This window comes from Drosophila subpulchrella, chromosome X, assembly GCF_014743375.2.
Source record: "Drosophila subpulchrella strain 33 F10 #4 breed RU33 chromosome X, RU_Dsub_v1.1 Primary Assembly, whole genome shotgun sequence".
NCBI lineage: Eukaryota > Metazoa > Arthropoda > Insecta > Diptera > Drosophilidae > Drosophila > Drosophila subpulchrella.
The window spans coordinates 27,304,709-27,325,452 of NC_050613.1; the positions used below are offsets into that span (position 1 = coordinate 27,304,709).

Genomic DNA, 20,744 nt, shown 5'->3' on the forward strand with positions numbered 1-20,744 from the left:
AGACGAGTGGATCTAGCCATGTCCCTCTGTCCGTCCGTTTCTACGCAAACTAGTCTCTCAGTTTTAAGGCTATCGGGCTGAAACTTTCCCAAAAGTCTTCCTTCTTTTGCAGGTAGTATATAACCAGCCTGATCGGACAACTGTATCTTATAACTCCCATAGAAATAATCGTAAAATTTTTTTTTTTTAATTATATCTTTGGTATTTTTTAACATATAACCTCCTACGCTTGGAAATAACATTTTTTAATTAGTTCTGTATTTCGAATTTAATTTTATCAAAATCGGACGACTATATCATATAGCTGCCATAGGAACGATCGGAAAATTGGTGGGAAAATAAAATGAAACAAATTATAGGTTCGATGTTTTTTGACATATGTATTATCTATTGGGACTATTGGGAATATAATTTTTTGTATTTTTAAATTCAATAATTATAATTGCAAGGGTATACAAACTTCGGCTTGCCGAAGTTAACTTTCTTTCTTGTTGTTAAGTTAGGTTTGCTTGAATGTGTTGCTCAATAAATCACAGACTACTCGCAGTTTTATGTTCATTGGCAGTTTTGAAAAGCTTTACTAGGCTGCCTAGCAAGCTAGTACAGTTTTAAATTATTTAATAGCTTTACAGTTTTTGAGACATAGACCATTTTATTTTTAAAGCCGTAAAGCTAAGGTACATAGTTTCCTTCTGAACATTTAGGTAAATTTAATAAAAAAACAAGGGAGAACGCTATAGTCGAGTACCTCGACTATCAGATACCCGTTACTCAGCTTAAGCGACCAAAGGGAAATGGAGATATGCAAGCAGCAAAGCGAGATTTAAATGCGCCACCTACCGGCGGATTTGCGTCAGGGTAGGCGTGACAAATTCATTGTTCAATAGAATAAGTTAGCCGCGCACTTTGCTCTCTCTGAGCGCCGGCAGTGCTTTTCTCTTTGCCGCTAAGTTCGGCCGGCAACTATTTACATACACACACATACACGCGTAAAAACATTTCGCACTGTCTGGCTCTGACGTCATAGCTTTTTTTCTTGGGAGGTTTGTGGGCGTTAGAGTGGGCGTAGAAAAATTTTTTTTGGGTCAATCGATAGGTATGGACAAGACTAATACATTTCAGTTAAAATTTTCTATCTAACATCAAAACTGTAGGAGCCACAGTTTTGGGCGGTTTGTGGGCGTTAGAGTGGGCGTGGCACTCTACTGAAACAAACTTGCGCTGCGTAAGAAGCTCAGGAATCTGCTCGCCAAATCTCAATAGCCTAGCTCTCATAGTTTCCGAGATCTCAGCGTTCATCCGGACAGACGGACAGACGGACAGACGGACAGACGGACAGACGGACAGACGGACATGGCTAGATCGACTCGGCTAGTGATCCTGATCAAGAATATATATACTTTATGGGGTCGGAAACGCTTCCTTCTGCCTGTTACATACTTTCCGACGAATCTAGTATACCCTTTTACTCTACGAGTAACGGGTATAACAAGAAAGAAAGTTAGCTTCGGCAAGCCGAAGCTTATATACCCTTGCAGCTATAATTATTAAATTTAAAAACACAAAAAATGATATTCCCAATAGTATAAGATAATATGTCAAAAAACACCGAAGCTTTAATTTGTTTCATATTATTTTCCTACCAATTTTCCGATCGTTCCTATGGCAGCTATATGATATAGTCGTCCGATTTTGATAAAATTAAATTCGAAACTCAGAACTAATTAAAAAATGTTATTTACAAGCGTAGGAGGTTATATGTCAAAAAGCACCGAAGCTATAATTTGTTTCATATTATTTTCCCACCAATTTTTCGATCGTTCCTATGGCAGCTATATGATATAGTCGTCCGATTTCGATAAAATTTAATTCAAAATTCAAAATTATTTAAAAATTGTTATTTCCAAGCTTAGGAGTTTATATGCTAAAAAACACCAAAGATATAATTTTTTTTCATTTTGTTGTCCGATTATTCCTATGGGAGCTATAAGATATAGTTGTCCGATCCGGCTGGTTCCGACTTATATACTACCAGCAAAAGATATAAGACTTTTGGGAAAGTTTCAGCCCGATAGCTTTAAAACTGAGAGACTAGTTTGCGTAGAAACGGACGGACAGACGGACAGACGGACAGACGGACATGGCTAGATCGACTCGTCTAGTCATGCTGATCAAGAATAAATATACTTTATGGGGTCGGAAACGTCTCCTTCACTGCGTTGCAAACTTCTGACTGAAATCAATATACCCTCTGCAAGGGTATAAAAATATGGCTTACATTAATTCCGTTTTTATTTTGTTAATGTTACTGTGCAGTAAATAAGTTGTTATAGTGTGAAATGCGTTTTACGCTGCGTGAGATTATTCCATTTTCCGTTTATTTTCAGTACAATAAATCACAGCTCAAGCCACGCTGTGTGAGTGAGATCGAAAACTGGTTATCGCTGGGGTCATCTCGTTCTCGCATTTACCATGGGATACAAAACGATGAATGAAAAAATTCAAACATTTGAAAATTGAAATGTTTTTTTTATTGATTTAAGGGCTGCTCAATTACCTTTTGTTCAACTTTTCAAGAATATGGCCTAAACATTTTAAGAACGTATTTACGAACATAAGATTTTTTAAGGGGACGTGCCTACAGGCATGTTCAAATGTGTTTTTTTCAAGACAAATGCTTTAGAATGGCTGTACTGATGCGATCGGCATTTTTCATTTAACAAAACTGACTTTTAGACCAAAAACGACGAGTCAACTTTTTATACAAGTAACATTAAAACAATTGGTTTTATAAAGGACGAGTGAACCCATATTTATAACGTAACAAATAATCTTGTATTACCTGCAATTATTACAAAATATTTAAAAACGTAACCAAAAAACAAATTTTTTTTCTTGAAATTTTTAGGTGTCCAGAGGGGGTCCCTTCACTGGGGTTGTGGGGGCGATGGCGCCCACTGTGCTCTGCCGCTGCCTCTGGCGGCGCCGCAGTCGACCGTTAGCCGCAAATTGTTTGCGTTGGTTGTACTTTTTGTTGGCTTTTGTCAATTGCCTTCGTTGGCAGCATCGCAGCGGTCGCCCTTCGCAGTTCTTGCTAGTTAGTTGCTCCTTAATTGATCACTAAATCCGCCCTAGTAAGTAAAACTAAAGCTAAGAACTGGCAAAGGTTCAAAATCCTAAGTCCTTTCCTGCAAAGTTCCATGGCATAGTGCCATCTCGTTCGCACCCTACGCACTTAACCAAAAAAAAAATTCCAACCGGCAAAATACAAATACAAAATAGAGAGCAGAGAAAAACATGTGCTTTTTTTTTTTACATGTTTCTTACATACGTATTGTTCGTTGTTTTTGTTTTTGTTTTTCTATTTTGGAGCCGCGTGCTTTTGAAAAACAAATATATAAATATACATACATATGTACATATATTTACATATGGGGACTTGTGCGAGTGTGTGTAAAAAGGGGGAGATAAACAAGAAAGAGCAATAAAAAACTCCTGAGCGAACAAGAATGAAGAAGAAGAAAGTGTGCACTGAAAAAATTTAGAAACAACTTACCTTAAAAATTGTTTAAATTTACTATTGAAAAAATCTTAAAATTTTACATTCAAAAATTAAATTTGGAAAAAAAATTTAAAAATATATATTTACACAGATTTTTCGCTTTGCCTGGTTCATTTAAAATCTGAATCCTAATTTGTATCTGAGCTTACTGTACTTGCACAAGAACAATAGATTCCGACCTACCCTAGTCTAGTCCTAAACTCAGTTATACCCCACAAAACGTGGCCCCAGATACTAGTGCTCTTCATATAATATACGAAAACACTGTCCCTTATTTGAGTTTGCTTTGTAGATGATAGACTTCGAGTGGCGTATCGTATAGAGTGCAATCAATCAGTGCCACCTGGAAACCTTATCTACAATATACGACCCAACCTGAACGGCAGCTACTATTTGTTTACCAACTTATAAGGGGTTTCGAACTGAAACCATTAGGATAAACAATGGGATCAATGAACGGGTAAATCTAAAGTTAGACAGAAAAACAAGGAAAACCTTATTAGGGATTGAAGTTTCCGCACAACCATGCTAATTTCCGCATTTAGCTGAATTTAATAGTAAACTTTCCCCACTTGACTCGACGAGGAAAACCTTGAGATTTAAAGTCGTAAAAAAAGCATGTCATTGCCCTTTGAATAAGTATTACTGAAAAGTCTAAACAGAACCAGACATCTATTTCTAAATAAGTTCATACATATGTATATCACTGTGCAAATTCAAAGAGTTGATAGGCCTTCCTTCCTGTTTTCTAATGGCTCTTCTTTTTATCAATTTTTTGTCGTGTCATCGTTTTTCAGACCCGACCTTTTCGCTTTCGATTGAATAATAATAATCTCGTGCAATTTCGCAATCTCAGTCGCAATGAGACAACAAGAAATTTATTTTGGTTCAGCTTTCTTTCGTTTTTCCCTACGTATCCCCACCGGACTTTGGAGGTGATAAGGTCTAGGATCATCAAAGGTCCAACCACAACATCTGGCGTTTTTGAAGTCAAAAAACATTGAAGTCTTTAGCAGCATATAGCTATTGAAGTGATAACCAAATCCGTACCATCAGTTATTATTATTTTAGATTTTTGTAACAAAAAGTGATAGCTAAAAATAACATACCTTAGATTATTGATTTCCTATATTCTTGCCGCCCATACCAAATTGGAAACTCCTAAGTTATACTCAGAAAGTTGTATCCTTGGAAGGCAGGTATCCTACCCACAGCAATAGATACATATCTTGATCACACAACCAAATGTTATAATCCATACTGTCCAAATTGCTTTCACCCTTACAGAGATGCCACAACCAAAGCCGTACGAAAGGCCCGCGGACTTCATCGATCCCGGAAAGCCGTCCAAGTGCAAATGGCATCTGGGGACCACGGAAAAATCGCCCCACACCCAACGGGGCATCGCACATCGTCAACAGATCACGCCGAACATTCTCGAGGTGATCGGATGCACTCCACTGGTCAAATTAAATCATATCCCCGCCAGCGAGGGAATCGAGTGCGAGATGTGTAAGTCCCAAATGGGATATAAGCCTACTTTCCCACTTAGTTAATATATAGATGATTGCCTACATTTACCTTATCAAATATCAAAAGTACTTATGGTACATATATCATGTATTTCATAACGAAGAAAAACAGATTTGAGTTAAAACTTTGACTGTACATTACAACAAGCAATAATATAAAATATCTTTAGGGTCTTCAAATATTTTCTTGAACATAATGATAATGATATCATGAACTTGATTTCTTTACTAAGATCCTCTTGGGATATATTTAGGTTGAAAATGATATATTGTAAGGATCAACCTGATTAATATTTTGAAATTTTCGTAGATGCCAAATGCGAGTTCCTTAATCCTGGAGGATCGGTGAAGGACCGCATCGGCTATCGCATGGTGCAGGATGCCGAGGAGCAGGGTCTCCTGAAGCCAGGATTCACCATCATCGAACCGACGTCGGGCAACACGGGCATCGGCCTGGCGATGGCCTGTGCGGTCAAGGGGTACAAGTGCATCATCGTGATGCCCGAGAAGATGTCCAACGAGAAGGTATCGGCGCTGCGAACCCTGGGGGCCAAGATCATAAGGACGCCCACGGAGGCCGCCTACGACTCGCCGGAGGGATTGATCTACGTGGCCCAGCAACTGCAGCGGGAAACGCCCAACTCGATTGTCCTGGATCAGTATCGGAACGCTGGCAATCCGCTGGCCCACTACGATGGCACTGCCGCCGAAATCCTGTGGCAGCTGGACAACCAGGTGGACATGATAGTGGTCTCTGCGGGAACGGCGGGCACCATCAGCGGCATTGGCCGGAAGATCAAGGAGCAGGCTCCCAACTGCCAGATTGTCGGCGTGGATCCCTACGGCTCGATCCTCGCGCGTCCCGCGGAGCTCAACAAGACCGATGTGCAATTCTACGAGGTGGAGGGCATTGGCTATGACTTCCCGCCCACCGTTTTCGACGATGCCGTGGTGGATGTGTGGACGAAGATCGGCGATCCCGATTGCTTCCCCATGAGCCGGCGCCTAAACGCGGAGGAGGGTCTGCTATGCGGCGGCTCCAGCGGCGGAGCGATGCACGCTGCCCTCCAGTATGCCCGAAAATTGAAGAAGGGCCAGCGCTGCGTGGTTATCCTGCCCGATGGCATACGCAACTACATGACCAAGTTCGTCTCGGACAACTGGATGGAGGCGCGTGGCTTCAAGGAGCCGGTGAACGAGCACGGTCACTGGTGGTGGAACCTGTCCATCGAGCAGCTCCATTTGCCCTCCCCGCCGGCCACTCTCAAGTCGAGTGCAACGGTTGGCGAGGCCATTGCTCTGATGAAGAAACATCGAGTGGACCAGCTGCCCGTTGTGGATCAGGATGATGGGTAGGCCCACTGAATTTCTGCCTCTGCAGAACTCTTGTTTATAACTCATGTGGTTTTCTATCGCTTCTATCTCACTTAGGTCCATTCTGGGCGTGGTGGGTCAGGAGACGCTCATCACCCAGATCGTGAGCATGAACCGACAGCAGTCCGATCCCGCCATCAAGGCCCTTAACAAGCGAGTGATCCGATTGAACGAATCCGAGACCCTTGGCAAGCTAGCCCGCGTCCTCGAGGTGGATCCCAGTGTGCTCATCCTGGGAACGAGCTCGGCCGGCAAGGAGGAGCTCAGGGCAGTGGCCAGCAAGCTGGACGTGACCACCTTTATTGCCGCAGGCCAGCAGAATCCCAAGGCCAATGGCACCACCAACGGCAGTAGCCACTAAAATAGAGATCCGTGTCCCACAGATTCGGCCACCTACCGATTATATCTACGCGCTTTTAACTTATACCCTCAAGCATATCGCCTTATGTCCAATAAAGCATTTTACTATACACGAATCCTTTAGGTTTCTCTTGTAGAAAGCACATTCGGACTAATTCCGAAACTTGTATCCTTAAGTTACAATCTTTACGTGCCTTTAGCACTAAAAATATGTGTTTTTTCTGAAATACCAGTCATTAGTAATTCGTCAGATTTTCACCAAGAAAACTTTGATGTTGTTAATAAATCAGGCATTAATTTTCAACTGATTGATACCTAGGCTGGCATGCATGACAAATTCATCAACTTTTTTCCTCGTCATTATTGGCCTGTTGGTGACTTATGGAACTGCACGGTTACTTTCATGTACATATATGGCTACTTATAATGCACAAAAAAGTACAGTTCACAACAACCGCCTTTTGGTTTTATTCTTCTTTAGATTTGGTTCCAAAAGAAGACATCTATTGGGATAATTGTGTTAATTATTCCTCTGGTACATATATATAATAAATATATTTCTTGAATGAAATTTTAATTCCATTTATCAATATTATTCAGTTCAAGCTTAAACTTAATTAGTAGTAGTAGTCCCAAATACATTTTTCATATTATTCTACAGAAAGATAAAGACCAACACCAACTCCAGTAAATGAGACTTTCGAACTAGTTCTGATACGTTTTCACATATATATATTTCGTTCGATTCGCTTACATGCTGTTTTCTTGTTTAAGGAGCTACACGCATCTGGTTTACTTAAGACATTTGTAAAAGATAAAAAAAATACATGGTTTTTTGGGGTTTGGTGCAACTAAATGCATGAGGGGTAAAGCAGGAGAAAGCAGCAAATAATACTCGTTGAGCGATAGAGAGATTACCAAATATTCAAAATAGACAGAGACAGAAAGAGAGAGCTAATATACAGAACACAGAATAGAGCGGAATGATGGCGACCTCTTGCTATGATTAGACCCCACGATTCGGCAGATCCTTGACCTTGTAGATGCGGACTAGCCAGTGCTCCGTGGTGTAGGCCTCCTCCAAGACATCTAGCTCGAAGTCCTTGTTGCCGATTTCGGCCGCCCGAACTCGATCGTAACCCTGGGCCTTGCCACCTTCGGTGTACATTTGCCCAAAGCGATAGTAGCACATTTTGTACATCAAACAGTTGAGCAATGTGGGTGAACCCTCCTTGTCCACTCGGAACTCGCCATTGGCGGCATAGTAGTCCTTTTCACGGATGTGCGCCCCACGATCCGTGCTGCCGCCAATGCGCACCATCCACAGGAACTTGTTGATATCGTCAGAGGAGTAGCCAGTCAGTCCTCCGAAAATCACTAGAACATAATCCACATCCAGTTCGCGCATTATCTCGTAGGCTTTTTCCTCCGACGAAGCCATCGCTTGGCCAACGCGCGATATGTGCGTGTTATTCCAAGTATTGTTGTCCACCAATATTGTGCGATTGGCCATGGCCGTTATCTGGTAGCCATAATCCCACCAGGACATTATGCGAGCATCCTGGTAAATACATTTAAAAACAGTTTAGTTTTGGCTACTCAACGGGAATGGGCAAAAGGTAGTGGTTTTTATGGTTTTGTCAGCTTGGTTGTTTTAGTACTCATTGTGTATCATACTCTTCCTATCAAGAATTTGCAATGTAGTCATCATGAGAAGGTGAAAATCTCGAGAAGCCCACACAGCCAGTTGAATATTCTATGTTTAAAGTGACTTAAAAATAGCTACTCCGCATGGCTAGGCAGGCAAAACACTCGATAAAAGAACCATCTATGCTGGTAACTCACCTCCGGTGTGTTCATCTGCAGCCAGTAATAGGCCTCGCGGAAATCATCGAAGATGATGCGGCCGCCATCGTGCGACCTGGCACTCAGCACAATGCTGGGCGAAGAGTACGCCTCCGAGGTGACCCAGGTGCAGTGCAGCGTGTACACGATCAGCATCAGAGTGATGACTCCCACAAATCCAATGGCCACCTCGCTCTTCACGCCGCCCGTCTGCTGCTCCAGCTTCTTGTGCTGCCGCTTGCTCTCCACTCCCTGTTTCCCCGATCCACCCGCATCCACGCTCTTGATATACTTGGCCAGCAAATGCGAAATGGCGATGCCGGACAGCACACACATCACGGGCGCCAGGACCAGCATCAGTCGCACCATCACACCGGCGAAGTAAATGCTGGTAACTCCGTACAAAATAATGAAGATATTTGAGTCCGTCAGCTTGGAGAAGCAGAAATACAGGCCAGCTGGAAATAGGAACACCAGGATCTGCAAGGGAGTTCCAAAGAGTCAATAAATGAGTTCTAGAGGGAAAAGGTCACGATTAAAGGAGTTACATATATCTATAATACTGCCTCAGCGATCAAAGTGCAAGGTAATCATTTCAATGCATTAAGGCGCAACTCATTCGCATCGTGGTTAAGTTTTCATCTTTGGCAGATAAATCTCTTCCGTCAGTTTAAGCTAAATTATTGTTATCTTTTCTTGACTTAAATTTATAAGGAAAATATATGTATATAACATGTACTCGAATTTAGTTTTTCTTACAAAACTAACTTTTCTCCCAACGGAACCCACCTGCAGATCGAAATAGAAGGACGACCAGGATGTCGGCTGGTGCTCTGAGACCGAGGCAATGATTGGAATGTGATTCTTCGCATAGGACGGATCGAGTAGCGAGTAAAACCTTCCCGTCCAGGGCGAGACTTTCCCAGTGAGCGTGAGCAGAATGCCCACGACGAACACCACAGTCAGCACACTGGAAACCAAGGTCTTGAAGAGCAGTTCGAAGTGATCCTTGGGAATGCGAGAGCGCAGATAGTCCACAAAGGCGTGAATCTGGCACAGGCCAAAGGTTCCCAGTGCCTGCAAGAAAGAAAAACGATTAGCACTGTGATTGATAAATCGTGAGTTTATATCGATTCCTATCAGTGATCAAGTCAGCTTGGGTTTTTCGTACTCATTATGTTTCATACTCTTCCTATCAAGAATATATTAGGTATTCATCACAACAGATCACTCTTCGCTTAGATTACAAGTATTAAACAGCATTAGGTCCTTACCAGCATATGCTCGGAACTCTGGATAGGTTGGAATCCCACGAACGAAATCTGCATTGATAGAATGGTGCCCACGCAGTAGAGCGTGCTGTACGCTATGTAGATCCTGTGCGAGAAACGTCCGGTGATCATCAGCGCCAGCACGTGCAGCGGTATTAGATTGATCAGGAAGACATAGCCACCCCAGGAGGAGACCATATAGAAGTAGGCCAAGGCCGACATGGCCGACCAGAAGATCGTGCCCGTCTTTACAGCCTTGATCCACAAATAGTAGGTGAAGAGCATGCAGAAGATGGCGATGCCCTCATTGTCGTACGATCCCGCCACAGATCGAGAGATGTATCCCGGAACGATGGAGATCAAGGCGGCGGCCACCAGACCAGCACCAGTACTCTAAAAAGAACAGGAGGATCATTAGGACCACGTGTAGGACATAACCTCGAAATGGGTAAACTAGTTATCAGATAAGATATACATATAATTTGGCTGCCTATAATAACTAACGAAAATAAACTTACAAGAACTGAAAGAACTCATGATGTAGGAAATAGGAAGAATTTAGGTTCTTGATTAGTTAGGATCTGGATAAATGATCTTTTACAGTGTTTCTTATGAATTGTACATAAATAAATACAATTTTTGGAGTTCATAGGTACACACTGGATATGTTAAGGATAGTAGAAGGGTTGAAGTTCGGAAACCGTTAAGATCTGCAATCTGGATAACGTTTGGATGTTCTGAAGGCAAGACAGATTTAAATGAAGCTGGAGTTGAAGAAATTTGGATGGTCTTCAGTTCGGAAAAAGTTTGGATTCATTTGTAGTTAGTTGGAATTCATTGATCTGATCACAGATCTGCATGGTGAATGGTATATTAAAGTGAATAGAAAGTTGTTCAATAGTTAGGATCTGTGATCATTTTTAATGCCAAAGTAGAGTGAGCGGGTGTTTGGTTTCTGGGATCCAAGATCTTTATAGTTTTGTAGGGTCTTGACTTACGTGGATCTCCTTGGTGAGGGCATAGGTCACCAGCGTGGTCAGCGAGGAGAAGAAGGGCGCCAGGAAGACGCACACGTTCCGGATGTCGATGGTCACGTTCAGCAGCCACATCAGGCGGTACAGGGCCGCCGAGGTGAGCATCAGGCCCGGGTAAATGGTGCCGCCGATGATGCGGCCCAGGGGATACCAGGCGCGGTCATCGAACCAGTTGTGGAACTTGTAGAAGCCCTGCTCGGCGAGGAACCGCGTGGTGCGGTAGTTGAAGTACGGGTCGAACTCATGGATCACGCTCTCGAATCGCAGCACGGAAAACAGGCGCGTGGCGAACGCTGTGCAATGGAAATCGGAAAGGGAAGTTCAGGTCGGCGTTGGCAAGAGGAAGACGCGCGGCAGTGGTGGCACTTGGGCGTTTATTTAGTTATCGATATTATCAAAGGGCTGGCGCAACAAAGCGTGCTATCTGCAGTTGATATTTTAATATACAAAAAAAAAAGAGCCCGTTTCCCTAAACTGTTTTCACTAACAAATAAGGTATATTTTAAGCGTAAGACGTAAGATTAAAAAATTGTTTTGCTTATTACCCGCTTACTTTCACTTCTAAAAAATTTCAATACATATTAGAAAAATGTTCCACCTCTAGATATCTTCGCTGGGTAGGGGCCACCCCTAGGCGATAGCGACCGCCGCCGATAACCGATAGCTATCGATAGCGAGGAAGCTCGAACCAGATGCGAATGTTTTTTTTTTTAAGCTCGCCCACTCGCATAATGCCAAAAACAGAAGATATACTCACATAGAACCGCTGCAAGGATGAGAATGGCCAGTTTGACCAGGTGCTCCTGCTTTTCCCAGGTGAGCAGTCCCCGGGCGACGCCGCCCACATCCAGCGTCATTTTCGCCTGCCGGCGTTTTTCGGCAATGTTTATTTCGCTTCTCGAGCCGTTAAATCACCGGTGCGCTTTGTTCACTTTGCTCCTTATGTCCAGGATTACGTGTGCCGCACCACGTAGCGCACTATTACCAAGATTTTTGCACAAAACAATGGCTGGGAACTTGAAGGCGACGGAATTGCAAACTTGCAATTCGTGGCAAAGAGCGAAGAGTGTTATCGGTTATCGCGTGCGGTCGTCTGGCTATCGGCTGCCGGGTGGCAACCCTGGCGGCTGGGCGCGTTTTTATTATAACCATTTTTCGTCGGTTCATTGCGGTTTCTTGGGCAGTTAGTTCTTGATTTATGATTAGTTACCAGCGGTGAGTCACCTAAAAGCAGAGCTGGGCATTTAAATCGTCAATTCATAACCGGCTGTTCCTGCGCTCATTCCCAGCTGTTTTGGGCTCTCTTTGGGAGAGCGGGAGAGCGAGAGCGCGACTCGGTGCGCTCTCACAGCCGTTTACATTTCATTTATTTCCCATATAAAAGCGCCGCTGCTTCGTGTTTTCGTTGCGTTTTACAAAAATCTCGAAGAAAATATGACAAAAAAACATCGGACAAATCGCCGGGTAGAAAAATCACGGTTTCCAGTGAAAAACTACTGATATTCTGTCAGATTTACGCGATATATGTATATATTCATTCTAAACGGGAGTGAAATCGCCGAAAAAACCAAAAAAAGAAAAAAAACGCCAAGCGGAGTAAATACAAGATGACTTCTGCTGGTAAATACATAGAAGAAAAGAGAAGGTTTTAGCCAAAAAACACAATAAGAAAGGCATAAACTCACGTGTTAAATGTAAAAACAACAAATTGTTCTCATCAATGCACGGGCGCCCCCAATCTGCGTGTGTGTGTGTGTGATTTGCCAGTTCAAACCGTTGTTTTTTTTTTTGGAGTGGCAGCTTTGTTATGTGCAATGTACATACGTATGTATATATACTTGCGGCGTTGTTGTTGCTCGCCTTTTTTTTTTAATTGAAGTCGCGCCAAAAGTAATTAAATAATAACCGTTTGTTTGTGTGTAAAGTTCAGTGAGAACGGTGAAAAATCGAACATCAACACGCTTTTAAAAATGCATGTGTTATGTATATGTATATACGTAGATGTCGGGGCGTGTGTAAGTGTGTGCGTGCGGGTGGTGGCAGCGACGCCGGCAGAGGCAGCGATTGCAGTTGCCAGCACGCATCAAAGAAGAGGAAGAAGTTATAGATTGGGCGGTGGGGGAGGGGGGATGGTGGATGGGAAGAAAAGGAAAACAAAAGCAACAAACTCCAACTTCTGCCCCCCACACACATGCCGCCCGCCCCCTCTCCACATATATGTGTGTGTGGGTGTTTGCATTTGCATGGCATTTCTGGCATGCAACTCTCTCTCTGTGTGTGTGCGTCTGTATTTATGGAAGTTTGTGGGCCTGGGCGAGCGAGAGAGAGGCAAGATCGGGGAGCTACTATTTATTATTGTCCAAGTTCCCAAAAAAAAGTCAAAAATTTAATTTAGGAAAAATATTTCACATGGTTTTTCCTAGTTCTAACATTCAAATTTCTAATTTTAAGGGAAAACAACTTAAAACAATTGGATCTGAAATTGTAATTAATGGTTGAAAATGGATATATTTAGGTTCCCAAAAGGATAAATCAATTTGTTTTGGGTAAAACAGCATCCATGATTTTTCATTCTTATAACATTTAAATGGCTAAGCTAAAAGGAACATTTTCTGAAATAATATGATTCAAAAATAGTAATTAAAAATGTGATAAGAGCTTATTTTAGTCTATTGAAAAAGTAGAACATTTTTATACAAGGGGTTAATTTTAAAATTATAGTTTAAATATAATGGGATAGAAACTATGTACAGTAACGAGAAAAAGGGTTTTTTTGGGAGTTTTTGAAGATCCAAATTCATGATCTTTTCAAAAATGCAAAAAAAGTAATCGAATAAAGTACTCTGTGAGATTATTTCTATAAATTAATTTAAAAATAACTGCTAGAACAACTAAATATTTACTCTACCAAGTCGTAAAAGTCAGAGGAAATATTTATACAAAAGACTTGCAGTATAGAAATCTAAACAAATCGTTGGGCTAACCATTATTTTCAGACACTATCTTATCCATAAAGTTGGATAACTGCCAGCTACTTCGTATCGCATCTTCAAAAGTATACAGATAAGATAAGTGACCTTATGTGCCAAAAACAAAGCAAAATCTATTGAATATTACCTCAATGGAAATGTTCCCTTATCAGTTCTCGCCCCTAGATGAAAGTTGTACCTCAAAAGTTGATAATTGTTCTTTCATAATTAAAAGTTTCCTATCAATAAGCTTGGTGGCGTAGCCGAAAATTGACTGCAGACCATTAGTATGGTAATCCATCAATTTTCTGTGTATACTTATGCCGACCGACCATTTCCTAACCCATTTACATAGCCAATGAGTGATTAAGTGATTTTTTTTTTGTATTTCTGCTTTCGCTCGAAAATAATTTACAACAATTTTGCCTTTGTTTTGCCCGTTTTTGACCGTAAAAACGATGTAAAGTTTAATATGGCATATAGGGCGAGAGACAATGTCGCTGTCTCGTTATTGTTATTATTATTTTTGTTTACACGTGGGAAACGGAAATTGGCGAGGGAAAAAAGTTGCCGCCGTTTCACTTTCGTCTCACCATTCTCCACTTGCCCCATCAAAAGTTGTTAAAAAATTACAAATACCAGAGGGAAACAGTCGAGGACCCCTTAAGAAATGCTGCCAGCGTTGTGTTTTTTACACAATTAATTCCATGTAATTAAACCTTTGCGACGCTTACGACTTTAATGTCTGATCTTTTCTTTTTTCCCTCTTTTTGTTTCATTTCTATTTTCCCCTCTATTTTTATCAAAGGTTCCATTTCCAATTGTTGCCATACACGTTCCGCTTTCAATTGGATTACGACCATAATTTGTCTGCGGGCCAAATACCAATTAGAATCGGCCAAGATATGAAACTCTGTGGGCCGCCTACAACTTCTTATCGATATCTAAATACCCTTCAGTGTCACGTTTTTTAAGCCTTTTTGATAAACTACGTTAAAATTCTATTTTAACGGATTGCAATGGTTTTCAAAAAAATCGTTTTGCTTTAAATTGCTTTAGTTAGTTAAAGTTGTTTGGGGTATACTCCCAAATCTTCAAGGCGGTCGGAACAACAATTTGGGAGATAGTCTTTGAAAGATATTTATCTTTATGTGTATACATTTATATTAGTCTTTCTTTCGTTAAATCTTCTAAGCAAACATGCACCTAAAATGTACCAAATTATGTAAGATTTATATATCATTCGAAATCGTAAAAAACCACTACACAACTCTTGTTTTAGGGGCAAAAACTCAATGTATCCCCATAGAAAGTATAATATCCAATACATATTATATTTTTTGGAAAAATCGTATATGTTCAATTCATTTTATGGATACAAACATGCATATCTATAAGAAATGACTGGTAAATTTATATTAAACTTTATGTTAACCAAAGATCGCTACTTTCTCCACTATGATTCGAACGTTCAAAGGGAGGGAAAAACGAATACGAACCGCTTAAATGTAATGGCTATATGCGATATCTCATTAGATGCCCCCCACGACTATTTTACGATGATTGCGACTGAGCAAACACCAATTGCTGGACACAGGCAATCGATGACTTCGATACGAAATTACCACAAAAAAAAAGAAACAGAAGGGAAAAAGATGGGGGAAACCAAGAGAGGACTCCATAACGCCCATTAACCCCCGCTTTTCCAATATTGTCACTGGCCATTGACATGCCATTCAACCAAGCCCTTTCCACCCATTTTCACCCAGCGACTTTTCCCTTTCTTCTGGCAATTATCAGCCACAACTTATTGGCATTTTCGCATTAAAAGTTTCCCAGTCTGTTTTTCTACTTTACCAGTTTTCCCTTTGTTCTGTTTTACAATGTTTTTATTTTATATTTTTTTTATCAAAAGTGTTTACTGGCATCGTTATAAGAAAATAAACTGCTTAACTGGGCTAAATATACTCTCAGTTTAAAGTTCAACTAAAATTTTAATGATCTGTTGTGTATTTCAAGATATGGTTGATATGGCTGATTAGGGGATCAGTTTTATAGGATTTTAAACATGAAATAAATAGTAATTTTGTTGTCAAAACATGTTCTTATTTTTAGGTTTCTTGTACATCATAGTTTTATTTATTTTTTTAACCGGGTCTCTTCGCAATATTTATTTTTATTTTTCGCAGTTTTGGAGCTTGCTTCGTTCGCGTTTTACCCATTTTACTTTTGGTTATGGACTTTAATTTCTGGTCTTTTAAGCGAAGTCGCGCTTTGTTGTATTTGCATTTGTTGTTCTGTTTGTTTTTTGTTTTTCGTGTTTTTTTGTGTGTGTGTTTTATTTTCAAGGCAACAAAACGATGACTTCATCTTCTCTGCCCACATTTTTGTTGTTGCTGCACGTGTGTGTGCGTGCGTTGGTGTGGGTATACCCTTTATAGAGGGTATTTATAGTGTTTGAATACAGCCACGCTCCGGAGAAAGCATTTCCGACCCTTCGAACCAACCATTTAACCCATAAACGGCGGTGGTAAATACCAATTACAGAACATAGAGAAGGTTGAATACATTAATATTCTAGTCATTTTCCGAAAGCTATATTAATTGGTTTTTAGAAAACTATTTTCCATAATTAAACTCAATTAATAAGTTTATATATTTTGTTATAAGCCCGCGGAATTGTATGAACACCTGACAACCATAATGTTATTATCGTATGAAAAAAGATCTTAAAACTAGTTTTAGAGGAAGACATATATTTTTTTTTGAGATGAGTTTACCAAACGTGACAGAGAACTTAACAGACTTTATAATTGTATCGCATATCGTAACTTGGGATTTGTAGTCTGTTGTAACAACTATTTGTATTTAAGCAATAATATTATATTACGATTTTACGATACCATTTGGGTATTCCAACTCTTTTTCCATACATTTTTGGTTTTCCAGGGTATTTGTTTGCTCGGAAATCAAGGTGAGTTTCGATTGCTCGGTTTTGTTGCACACCCCCGAAGCGTTGATGGTAATGATGAGGAAGTGTTGGCCTTGTTTGTTTGTGTGGCTGATGTGTGTCACTTGCCACTATCATCAACATAATCATTATCAACCACACACCAAAGACACTGTTGCAGTGCAGCCAATATGCAAAGTGTTGAGTAATCGTCAACACAGTCGACATCACCAGTGCATCATGTTCATCATCACCATCATCATCATCATCAGACAGTCTGTCAACGGTTGGCTGACCGCTTTCAATAACTACACTGAGGAAAAATCCTAAAGATATATATATTTCTTTAACTCTCAGTTGTAAGTGATATGGTGTACAATGCAGGTTCTGCGTTATAAAAGGTCTTAGAAAATATAAAAAGATATTTTTTTAAGCTCATGGTCTCAGTTTTTGGAAGATTGGATTGGTCCACTGTAATGTGAACTTCTAAAAAGACTTTGTATCTGCGTTATAAAACATATAAAACGTCTTAGAAAATAGTAAAAAGATATTTTTTTAAGTTCATGGTCACAGTGTTTTGAAGATTGGATGGTCCCACGGACTAAGTATCATAAATATTAAATCAAACTGTAATTAAGACTTCAGGTAAAAAGATACGTGTATCAAAAATATTTTTTTTCAGTGCATTGGCGACCACGAACTTTGCGACATCAAATTGATTATTTTGATGCCCTTCTTTGTCGCTCTTTTATCCTCCCTTTCTCCTCTTCTCCCTTTCTCCCTTCTCCTTTCTCCGATATCTTGCCCATTCGCTGGCTTTGTTTTATTATTCATGTCCAGGCCGGAAATGTTTCGCTTTTCAGTCGCACTCACCAGACCAACCCCAACACTATAAAATATACAGGGACCTCAGAACAGAGACCAGAGACCAGAGACCATATAGACCATACCCTCACCCACTTTCGGCCACTTTCCCAGTTTTTTGTTGCCGTTCTCTATTGGGGTCAGCAAACAAAACTCGCAGCCGTTGTTTGCATTGTTCTAAATGTGTATATACTCTCTGGAGAGTTTTTGACCAAGTTTTGTTGGCCTGGTCGAGTCGGGAACAGGTTGTGCGGATCTCTATCGCCAAAAAAACAAAAAGAGAACAGAAACTGCAGATAGTCTTTGGTTCTGTGGGTTTCTGTGTATTTTCGTATGATTTATTTCGGAATACCGTGATTTTTGTGTATAGATTCTTGTATGGTATATATAGTATTTAAGATATCCGTGAATTTATGCTGAAGATGCGAACAGAGGAGGTCAGCGAAGCACTAGATATTGTCTGGGGAGCAATAAATTTCCTATACACGGCCAAGACATGTTGCGATTAGTCATCGTGTTAATTATTTACACACTGCTTGCTTTAATCAGCTGACTAATTTGGCACATGTGCATTATTCCCAATCACTTGTATTGAATTCAACTGGTGGGAATGATGGAATGCATCCGACGCATAGGATGTAATGAATGTGCACTTGATAGCCCACTTCCTACTTCCAAAGTTTACCTCATGCATTATTCATTTGTTATTGAGATAGACAAGAAGCGGCTGCTTGAGCGTTTATAAGAACATTGAAGATAGTTTTGTTTAAATAAAATTATTTAGTGTTTTTACGAAGGAAATTTGCTTACAAATGATTAATAATCAAAAAAAAAAATGGATTATTATTATTAAATATTTAAATAGATTGGTGTAATTACTTCGATCTCTGAGAATTGCAACATTCGCTAGCAGCTGAAGCAGTTCCCAAAGGTTTTTAACTGTGTTGCAATATCGATTACTAATTAATTAATGAACTGTCTTAGCTAATTGCATACAATTGTATTGCTGTTCAAAAAGGCATATAAAAGCCAAGTTTATGTTTTGTACACATTTTTCAGCCCTTTCTACTCGTTGAAAGTTTATGGGATTTGTCTTTAAAATGGTTTTTCCTTTAATTTTTTTCAGCAGCTGCCTAAACAATGCAACAATGTGACAGGCGGCAGCAGCAGCAGCAACTGTGCCAGGAGCAACATCAGCGGGAAATCCAGCGGCAGCTAGGGGAAAAAATAGTCCAAACATAATATTACAATAAAAATTAACGAATATTCAAACGACGGCACTGACAACAGCTCAGCGGGCAGCTAAAAACAGTTTATAAACCATATAAATTAAAAGATATTCGAATTAATCTTGCATTGGCAAGGACAACAACCATTGGAAAACTGTCTAGTCGCGACACGAACCACAAAGCACAAACATTTCAAAAAGGGCAGCAGCAATAACCAAACCACCCAAAAAAATTAAGGCAACTACAAAATATTTATAATTAAAAAAGGAAACCCCCATAGTTGTTTAATAAAACACCGGAAAATTTGAGTTTTTGGCCTAAGCGGAGACAAGAGCCCTGGGGCTTAGTCAGCGGATACACCAACCCATTGGGAGTCTGGCAATTGACGAGGTGGTGTTCCCAAGGAATAGCTCAAAGATCAGGCTGAGGAGAGCGACTGAGACTGAAACGAAGGCAGCGAACGGAGGAGCAGGAGCAGGAGCAGGCCAAGCAGGATCATCAGGACCAGCGGAATGCCCAGCACGGCGGGCAGTGCAGCGGGCGTTGGGATGGGCGCTCTGATCAATAGTGCCGGCAGCAGCGCCAGCAGCGTGATGGGCATCGGTCTGGGCGGAGCAGCTGCACCAGGATCTGCACCAGGATCTGGGGCAGAGGCCTCCGCTGGCACTTTGATAGCCCAGAGCACGGCGGGAACGAGCGCCGCCAGCAGCGGCACGATCACCTGGGACAACAACGGAACCCTACGATCGATCAATCCCGGCGACTGGTCCATCGAACAGTGCCTCGGCTGGCAGCAGCCACATCACCTGTACTTTCAGCTCGGCTGGGCCTTCCTCTTCCTGGCCTTCCTGGCCCCCCATGGGCCCTACGGTTCGCTGTGGATGCGGGCCATGCTGCTCATTGGCTGCCTGATGATGGGCATGCACGGCTATCTGGTGGCCTGCACGCCGGACGTGGTCCTATGGTCCGGCATGGGACTGTTTGTCAACTTCGTCTATCTCGTCGTGGTGCTGTGCCGCCTGAGACCCGTGAGATTCGAGCAGGAAATCGAGGCGGTAAGTCATACCCACCTAGGTCGTACAGACTATCTCTTTCAGTAACGAAAAATATATATCTTACATATGAATAGAATAGACCTTAAAGGACTCAAAACACAAGTGTGTTAATGACTAAGATACATCTGTTTTCAATTGGAAATATTCAAAGGTTATTTTATAGAACAATGATTTTAAGTTAGACCTACAAAATATTAATAAAGACTGGAGCTAACGCCCTTAATTAAAATATTATTGTGAATATACAGATTTGGTTGAATACAAAACCGTTTTTAAGGAACATAGAAAGTATAAGAGAACTTTTTAAACAAACCTTATAGTATTTTAAAGTATTTTTAGTATTCTTAGTATTTTATAGCAAACCAGATCTCATTAACATAATTATAATAATTATGATATTAAAAAAGGTAATTATTATAATTAGATTCTATTAAAATTTATGTGGTGGATAATGAATAATTCACCTTTTTCTGAGGGCTTTGCCTCCAATAAATTCAATCAGCCTAAAAGTAGACAACCCAATCAATACCACTCAGTGGAGGAAAATTGTCAATCGAATTAGGGAACCCCAAGAAAAACAATAATTTGAATTGTACACATTGACTTTGCTTTGGATATTTTTATTGATTTAATTTATTTGTTTTTTTTTTGTGTTTGGTTTTTGAATTTTTTGGTTTTTTGTTTTTCTTTTTGTTGTTG

At 40.7% G+C, this 20,744-nt stretch overlaps 3 protein-coding genes and 2 non-coding genes across 9 annotated transcripts in view; 2 read left to right on the forward strand and 3 right to left on the reverse strand.

Annotated features, from left to right (window-relative positions):
• Positions 1-2,997: 2,997 nt before the first annotated feature.
• Positions 2,998-6,944, forward strand: LOC119557696 (cystathionine beta-synthase-like protein). The gene is made up of 4 exons (XM_037870569.1): positions 2,998-3,134; positions 4,850-5,074; positions 5,405-6,446; positions 6,526-6,944. The coding sequence occupies exons 2-4, from the start codon at positions 4,852-4,854 to the stop codon at positions 6,827-6,829; spliced, it is 1,569 nt and encodes a 522-aa protein (XP_037726497.1). The 5' UTR covers positions 2,998-3,134; positions 4,850-4,851; the 3' UTR covers positions 6,830-6,944.
• A 590-nt stretch (positions 6,945-7,534) lies between these two features.
• LOC119557999 (dolichyl-diphosphooligosaccharide--protein glycosyltransferase subunit STT3A) lies at positions 7,535-12,044 on the reverse strand. Its single transcript, XM_037871101.1, has 6 exons — positions 11,736-12,044; positions 10,943-11,271; positions 9,948-10,337; positions 9,463-9,750; positions 8,674-9,153; positions 7,535-8,389 (listed from the first exon to the last, which is right to left on the reverse strand). The coding sequence occupies exons 1-6, from the start codon at positions 11,833-11,835 to the stop codon at positions 7,835-7,837; spliced, it is 2,142 nt and encodes a 713-aa protein (XP_037727029.1). The 5' UTR covers positions 11,836-12,044; the 3' UTR covers positions 7,535-7,834.
• LOC119558433 lies at positions 8,462-8,546 on the reverse strand. Its single transcript, XR_005220202.1, has one exon. It is a non-coding gene; the product is annotated as a small nucleolar RNA Me28S-U3344 (small nucleolar RNA).
• On the reverse strand, positions 9,819-9,901 carry LOC119558432. Its single transcript, XR_005220201.1, has one exon. It is a non-coding gene; the product is annotated as a small nucleolar RNA Me28S-U3344 (small nucleolar RNA).
• Positions 11,777-20,744, forward strand: part of LOC119558001 (blood vessel epicardial substance) — a 29,051-nt gene continuing 20,083 nt past the window's right edge. The window contains exons 1-2 of one of the 5 annotated variants that reach the window (XM_037871106.1): positions 11,777-11,794; positions 18,888-20,045. In XM_037871106.1, the coding sequence (XP_037727034.1) occupies positions 19,503-20,045 (543 nt within the window). In that variant the 5' untranslated portion in view covers positions 11,777-11,794; positions 18,888-19,502. Of the gene's footprint in view, positions 11,795-12,355; positions 12,599-18,887; positions 20,046-20,744 lie in introns of those variants that run through there. The other 4 variants (XM_037871107.1, XM_037871108.1, XM_037871104.1 and 1 more) reach the window with 4 other exon arrangements.

Coding starts and splice junctions, on each gene's coding strand:
- LOC119557696 (XM_037870569.1), top strand. CDS start 4,852: ATGCCACAACCAAAGCCGTACGAAAGGCCCGCGGACTTCATCGATCCC. Junction 5,075..5,404: donor GGGAATCGAGTGCGAGATGT/GTAAGTCCCAAA, acceptor AAATTTTCGTAG/ATGCCAAATGCGAGTTCCTT. Junction 6,447..6,525: donor GTTGTGGATCAGGATGATGG/GTAGGCCCACTG, acceptor TATCTCACTTAG/GTCCATTCTGGGCGTGGTGG.
- LOC119557999 (XM_037871101.1), bottom strand. CDS start 11,835: ATGACGCTGGATGTGGGCGGCGTCGCCCGGGGACTGCTCACCTGGGAA. Junction 11,272..11,735: donor CATCCTTGCAGCGGTTCTAT/GTGAGTATATCT, acceptor TCCATTGCACAG/CGTTCGCCACGCGCCTGTTT. Junction 9,751..9,947: donor AGAGTTCCGAGCATATGCTG/GTAAGGACCTAA, acceptor TCTTTCTTGCAG/GCACTGGGAACCTTTGGCCT.